General features: G+C 34.9%; 1 protein-coding gene across 2 annotated transcripts in view; it reads left to right on the top strand.

The window, feature by feature from the left end:
* The first annotated feature begins 240 nt into the window (after positions 1 to 240).
* Positions 241 to 7500, top strand: part of LOC138042352 (F-actin-monooxygenase mical1-like) — a 35688-nt gene continuing 28428 nt past the window's right edge. Inside the window, exons 1-4 of one of the 2 annotated variants that reach the window (XM_068888209.1) lie at positions 241 to 1180; positions 4455 to 4556; positions 5679 to 6037; positions 7224 to 7481. In XM_068888209.1, coding sequence (XP_068744310.1) covers positions 697 to 1180; positions 4455 to 4556; positions 5679 to 6037; positions 7224 to 7481 — 1203 coding nt within the window. In that variant the 5' untranslated portion in view covers positions 241 to 696. The remainder of the gene's footprint in view (positions 1181 to 4454; positions 4557 to 5678; positions 6038 to 7223; positions 7482 to 7500) is intronic. The other variant, XM_068888208.1, reaches the window with a different exon arrangement.

Raw genomic sequence — 7500 nt, 5'->3', positions numbered from 1 at the left:
ATAGCCCCTTTAAGATGCGAGATTTTGGATTCTGAGTGGAGAGAACCTTTTCTGCTAAGTGCAAGCATAAGATTTCTGATCTTTTCCTCAATGGAATTTCAATAATAAACATGAAAGTGACCCTGTTTCTGTTGTTTGTCGAAGTGTGATCCAAAACAATGTTGAATAAAAATCAATATTTACAAAAATCATTGAAAGATCCCAAGAGGAGTGAAAACTCCTTTGATGCCTTAACCGCGTGACATTTACAAGCTCTCTTTCTCGTGTAAACAAAAGAGTTGAAGTCTATTCACGAGAAATATACACCATTTTCTTCTTCCTCTTCGATCCTCTCACCATCCAACGTCAACTTCCGTTGTCAACGACCTTTTGACGAATAGCCACATCGTAAATAACATCATAAGTTATTCACAAGGTTACCGCTGACAAGCATTTGACTTTTGTGATTGTTTTTTTGTATCCAAGTTGAGAATTATGCTCAACGATCCTTAAAATATCTGGCAGACTGAATTTTTTTCCTTAAATGGGACGAATGACCCAGCTGAATGAACAGGTGAAGAAACATTAGCGGTAAATGTTCGTTACCATAAGGAACTTATCTCCGTTGACAAGTGAGCGTCGATTGAGGACGTCCACCCACCCGAAGCCAATGCAAGAATCTCGCTGAGGAGGCATCAAAGTCGACTTCGTTACGTCATGGACGAAGAGGATGGCTTTGTTGAGGAAGAAATTTGCACTTCGACTCCAGATGAGCTCTTTGACGCTTTCCTTCAATCCACCGAACTTACTGAAACCATTGATGTTTTTCGTAAACTATGTTCGAGTGTAAATGTCAATCCACGAAATCATAAGACGCTGTACTCTTCGCTGAAGGCTCGGTTAACTTCTTGGAAGTGCAAGTCGCTCTGGACGAAAATAGACAAGAGAGCTGAGCAGAAGGATTACAAAAATAAACCATGCGTCAAGAACAAGGTTTTGGTCATAGGCGGTGGTCCATGTGGCTTGCGCACCGCCATTGAGTCCGCTCTCTTAGGAGCTTACGTCGTTGTTATAGAGAAGCGAAATCGTTTTTCTCGGAACAATGTATTGCACCTTTGGCCGTTTTTAATCGTGGATCTTAAGAATTTAGGAGCCAAGAAATTTTTTGGACAGTTTTGTGCGGGAGCCATCGACCATATTAGTAAGTACACAAATTTTTTCTGTTCTTCATATTTCGAGGTAACTTCCGGAAAAGATTCATACACTTCATGCAGACGAAATCGATCATTGTTCATGTATATTATTGAGTCGACTCAATTATGCAACCTTATTTAGGCCCTTACATATTTGAAGCATGTTTTAGGCACTTAAGTAATTCCACCACACCAAATATTAATCTGGACTATGCATATTTTCAAAATATTTAATAAATTATCCTATCCTCGTATTTTTTCGCATCGAACATCAACGTTGAAGATGATAATTATTTTCCGCGTGACATCACAGCTTGAGCTAAGGAAAAATTTTGAATAAACAATAGAAGGGGTTTACCGCATACAACAGTCCTAAAACAGGTGTCCTTTATTTAGAAAGGCTTTTCCTCGGAGGTTCATGGTAAAACATAGTTTTCATAAGTTTACATATGCAAACGTCAATATCCAAGGTAACGGCAGTAGCAACTTGCGCCATTAGTACTTGTAAACAGATACACGGTACAGTTTTTCGCATTCCTACGAATATCATTCTGTTAAGTATGGCATTGCACTTAACAAAGAATTAGTTTTATTAACTCGTGAGTTATTTGCTTTGGGATGTTTTGTAGTAATTTGCAATTGTCAGTATACAGTGTAGGGCATACAGGAGTAAACTCTTATGCAAAACGAAAGATAACTGTCAAAGTTTGACCTGTATTTATGTGTAAAGTAGAGAAAGTATTGATCATTTAAAAACCCGGAAATTATATGCATTTAAAACTTAAATTTTTCTCACTTCAGTTACACTGATATTGGCCCAATTAGTTGTCTGAATCCTAGCATGATAATTTTACTAAGAACATAATGGCTGATTATAAGAAGACCATTAATAAAAATGTGTCATGGATGAAGAAAAACTGAATATTGTAACTGGAGGAAGTTGCTGTTTTGCATCTTGCAAGCTCGCTTTGCCTATAATTTGAAGGCGACAGTTTTTCTCTACTATCTGACTGCTGATTGGAAGATCCCACTGTCAATGCTGGGAATATAATGTCAGCAGATAATTGACTTATTTTTAGGTCACATATGATGCATTGTTCATCAAGGGTTCAGACCACACTTTTTATATATTTCCTTGTTCAGAAGGAAGTTAACGAGAGAGCTAGTATTGAATAATTTAGTTTTGAGAATAAAAATAATCAACGTTTCAGCAAGTGAGATCTGAGTGAGCCCAGTTATTAGGAATCTCACAACAAGATGGTACACCCAATGATTCCCCTCTGAATTGGCAATTTCTAAATTGAATGTTTCAAAATTTTGAATTTTTAAATTAAAGTGAGTCTAATTGCAAAATTCCTTTTTCTGAAAGTCGGTTTTTATTCATAATTTATTATGAAAAGTAATGAGCTTCCTTTGAAACAAAGGGTGAAGTCAAAATGATGATAATTAAGCCAACTGCAAATATTTTTTATGTGAAGAGATGTGAAGCTTGGGGTGATGCTGATAACATACAAAGGTGTAGGGAACAGGCTTTATTTTGGACATACTCAATTAATTAGATAAGATTCCTAAATTGTCACAAAGTACCCAGTAAATAACAATTTTGCCTAGTTGACTTTTTCCCCAGAAAATTTGTGAAGATCTATTCATTTGATATTTTAAAATTCCATTTTGTAAAAAAATATTTACACTGTATGACTTAACAGTAACATTAAATTTAATGCTTTTAGCATTCAGTAAAATTTGGCACTCCTTGTATTACTCCAGAGGTACAAATGAATGTCTAGTCGTCTTTTATAATATCGTCAGTGTTGAATTAAATTTGTGACCAGCAGATTCCATTCTGGATACAAATATTCACAGGTGGATACAGTCAATCAATAATATTTAATATCTGCATTGGAATTTAACAAATGCGACTTACATGTATTGAACTCTTCATATTTCAGGATCAGGTTTGACCACATTCAGTTTTTTTAATCCCAAAATGGTAATTGTGGCCAGACATGAATAAGCTTCTTTAAGTTAAAGGTTAAATATTTTAGCCCGTTTAAACAATGAAATGCCTATACTGTTCAATCACCCTGTAGTGAAATGATACAATGTAAAATCGTTGTGATAATTTAAACAATACTACTACTACTACTACCGCTGCTGCTGCTGCTACTACTACTACTAATAATAGATTCCATTCCATTCACACATTTACAGAGCACTTTTTCTCAGAGATCCAAAAGCACCCTTTACATAAATTCATTTAATTTGAAAAAAATATGTCCAACACAAATTAAAAAATGACTCTAGAATAAGTCTAGAAAATGGTAATGCTATGGTATATACAAAATGCACATTTAGAAAGAAAATTCTTCAATTTATGTTTTTAAAAAAGAATGTCTATAGAACTAAAATTCTTAATGTACTTTGGCAAGCTCCAGAGATAGGGTGGCACAATGGAAAAGGCATGGATGCCATTGAATTAAGATTTTAACTCATTAACGCATTAGGAGTGAGACTTCAGGATGGTGCCTACTAATTAAAGATATTTTTGCCCCGGTATTTGATTGTGCACGAAATGTAGATCTGAACAAGTGTTATTGAAATCCAAAAAGAAAATTGGGGGTAACCACACATTTTTCAAAGATAATTTATGAATAATGTTTGTAAAAAGCTTAAAATACAAAGCAATGTATGGCGTTCTTTTTCAAATTGAAGCTCAATTATCTCTCAAAAATGCATGGTAATCCCCAATTTTCTTTTTGGATATCAAGAGTACTTACTGGGATCTACCTACTTTCTTCGGATATTTTAAACTGCGCAAAAATATCCCTGTATTAGTTAGCATCGGCGATAGGAAATATCTGGAGATGCGCAGAACATATGCGCAATAACAATAGTAGGCACTTTCCTTAATATTTTACTCTGTCGAACATCACACCATGATGTAAGGTGAAGGAACAAGGACTAGTTTCATGAAAACAAGCTTAGGATTCTTCATAACTTCAACAGAGACAATAATAAACTCTTATGAATACTTTTAAAAATGAATTTTGAAATAAGCAGTTGCAAGTGTTAAAAAAACAATACTAGTGGGATCAGATGATGGCAGCTGCATTTGGATCATCAGAAGTTATTAAACAAATGCTGAATGGAATTATTGTTTTGGAACAAATTATGTGAATCAAAAATAAATTTTAATAACATTATGGTTTTAGCCATAGGCAAATAGAAGCAACCGTTTTCATGATGATACACTGAACGTTTCTATTTCATTCACATTCTCAGGTATTCGTAGACTTCAGCTTATTCTTCTTAAAGTTTGTCTCCTTCTTGGAGTGCAGGTTTATCCAAAGTGTGGATTTTGCGGTTTAGTGGAGCCTACTGAAAGTAAGTAAGAGATGCTACAGGATTGGGGGATGGCTCCTCTATCCCCCTCTTTTTTGGGTCGTAGTGGGCGAAATGGGTAGGCTAATGAGAGAGAAAGAAATATTTTGGTAGTGCCACGGGCAAATTAAATTGCTTTGTCGTGATTGGTCAAGCACAGGTTGTGTTAGCCGTTGGTAGCATAGAGGAAGTTTTCTTCCCTCTTGAAATGCAATAACCTTTAAAATGGGAGAAGTTTATGTGATGTATGAATTCACTGTCAAGAAATTGGAGTCGTTTTGCTAAACATCATCTGTTATTCGATTTTGTTAATTGTTTCAGCTTAGATCAATCCTTGATTCCTGAAATGCGGAGTTGCTTCTCCTTTTTTTTTTTCCAAAAATGTTTGACCTTGTTATAAAAATCATCTTCTAAATAACAAATTTTCTGTGAAATCAATTTGACTTACGCAAAATTTTGCGTTGCTGTGACTCTGCCATGTGTGGCTCTGGTGTCGTATCGCATAACGTATTGAATAAATCAAACTTTTGGCCAAGAGTGGCCTGGGGCGAATAAAAATATTGATTTATAAAATATTTTGATGAATTTGCATCAATTTCTTGCGTGGTCAAGTGGATTAAGGATTAGGCAACAGATCCAGAGGTGCAGCTGTAGGGAGTTTGAGATCAACTTCTGATGAGTATACAGAAAGGTCTTGAGAAATATGAAATGTTTTGTGAGTAGTGTTGAGTAAACGGGAGGAAAACTTAAAGGTTTCCAGTTCTTTTTTAGACCCCCCAAAAAACCATGCCCCAGTTTTTTTAACTGCACCCCCAAAAAAAAAAATCCCTTGTTTACGCAGTTGATTAAAAAAAACAGTTAAAAAAAATGAATTGGTTTTAAAAAAAATTGAAACCAAAAACAAAATTAAACCACAACATATACACATTTTGTGCTTGTTCAAGTTGTGTTTGGATTTGTTCACTATATCCATGTGGTACTGTACAGACAGTTACTAAAGTGGAAAGGAGATTGCCATATTTTATTCATAAATGAAAAAAATGGGTTTTTAAGTACATGTAGTATTAACTTTGTAAACAAAGTTACTTGAGCTGAAACAATATCATCATGTGATTGTATTCATAGGTCATGGCTGGAGAGGAACGTTTGACCCACCCTCCCATCCCCTCAACAAATTTGAATTTGACATCATTGTGGGTGCAGATGGTCGTCGATCAGCTTTAAAAGGTTTCAAGGGCAAGGAATTCCGTGGTAAACTTGCCATCGGTATAACTGTTAATTTTGTGAATGGGAATACAAAAGAAGAAGCTCGAGTTGAAGAGATCAGTGGAGTGGCTTTTATCTTCAATCAACAGTTTTTTCAAGACTTAAAGGATAGTACTGGTATTGACTTGGAGAACATAGTGTATTACAAAGATGAGACACACTACTTTGTTATGTGTGCTAAAAAGAACAGTTTACTTCAGAAAGGAGTTATTAAGAAGGTGAGAATTTTGGACTGATGTGTTACTGAGATTTTCATAATTCTGTGCTAAGCGCCAAACTGCATTTTGACTTCCATTAATCAAATTTCCAAACATAGCAAGGAAGATCGACTCCACTTCTGGGAAGTGAATTAAAGTTTTTGTGTAGTTCACTGCTCGAATACCTTTATAATATCTTTTCAAAGGTTCTTCAGTAAAAATATACGTACATGTTGCATCGCTTTCCATCAGCATCAAGTTTGAATGTACTTACATGTACAAATGTACCATGGGAACCAAAGATGCTGATTGGTAGGTTATGTAATGTATCAATTTATTTCTTTGATTGATGAAAGCCAAAATGCAGTTTAGTTGTTTGCGCTTGAAGATGAGACTCCGCAGAATATTATAAAAATTTGAGTAAGCCTAAAAATTTATTGTAGAAACAATATTAACATTGGGCATATTATTTTTTACTGTCATATACTGTATACAGCTGTAGTTTGATGCTACTCTGGCTTGGAGAATAATATGCTTCTAGCTTAAATAGTTACATTATTTTTCATTGTTCTCCAAACCAGCTGAGTAGTATTGACAATTATTACGGTACATGTATGTCTAAGACTAGCTGTCAACCTGGTCTCAGTTTGTAGTCCTCATTACTTACCGGTAATCGACCACACTGCCCCATGACATCTTGTAAATAATCCAAAAATTTTTTTTTTCTCAGATTCAGTAGGACTATGGAATACCCTACCCAAGATTAATAGGAAGTGTTAAAAAAAAAAAAAACCTCATACCTCTTAAATGGAATCTCCACTCCACTGAAAAAAATAAAAATAAATTGAACCACAGGAAGTTACGTTTAGTATACATGCAAATGATATATATCATTATTTAAATTGTTTGGCAATTGTGTTTCTTTAATAAAATTATGTTCTCATTCACTTGTCACTAATTAATGCAAAAACACTTTATACAGTATTAAGCTCAAATTTATTTACTTGAGTGTCAAATAGTAAACAGAAAATCTTACATGTATTTTAATGGAGAGACATCTCAGCAAGGGTCCCATTGTGGTGGGCTGGCTCATTCAAATTTTATAAGGTATTCTTATCCATAAATTAACTGTCCTCAAGACAAAAAATAGTTAAAGCCAGCATATAAGAAGCTCTTCACTTCAATAAACTTTTTTTTAATTTTAAAGGATTTTCAAGATGCCTACGACCTACTTCAAACAAGTAATGTGAATCACGAGAAGCTACTGACATATGCCAGGGAAGCTGCTAATTTTGCTACCAACAGCCAGCTTCCTCAGCTTGACTTTGCCTTGAATCATTATGACAAGGAAGATGTAGCAATGTTCGATTTCACCTCACTGTATCACTCAGAACATGCTGCGAAAATTTACGAAAGAAGAGGACGCAGGCTTCTTGCATTAATAGTCGGGGATAGTTTATTGGAGGTGAGTACAATAATATTAC

This window comes from Montipora capricornis, chromosome 3 (genome assembly GCF_036669925.1).
Source record: "Montipora capricornis isolate CH-2021 chromosome 3, ASM3666992v2, whole genome shotgun sequence".
NCBI lineage: Eukaryota > Metazoa > Cnidaria > Anthozoa > Scleractinia > Acroporidae > Montipora > Montipora capricornis.
The sequence above is the reverse complement of the archived record's forward strand: the minus strand, read 5'-3'. Positions and strand labels throughout refer to the sequence as shown.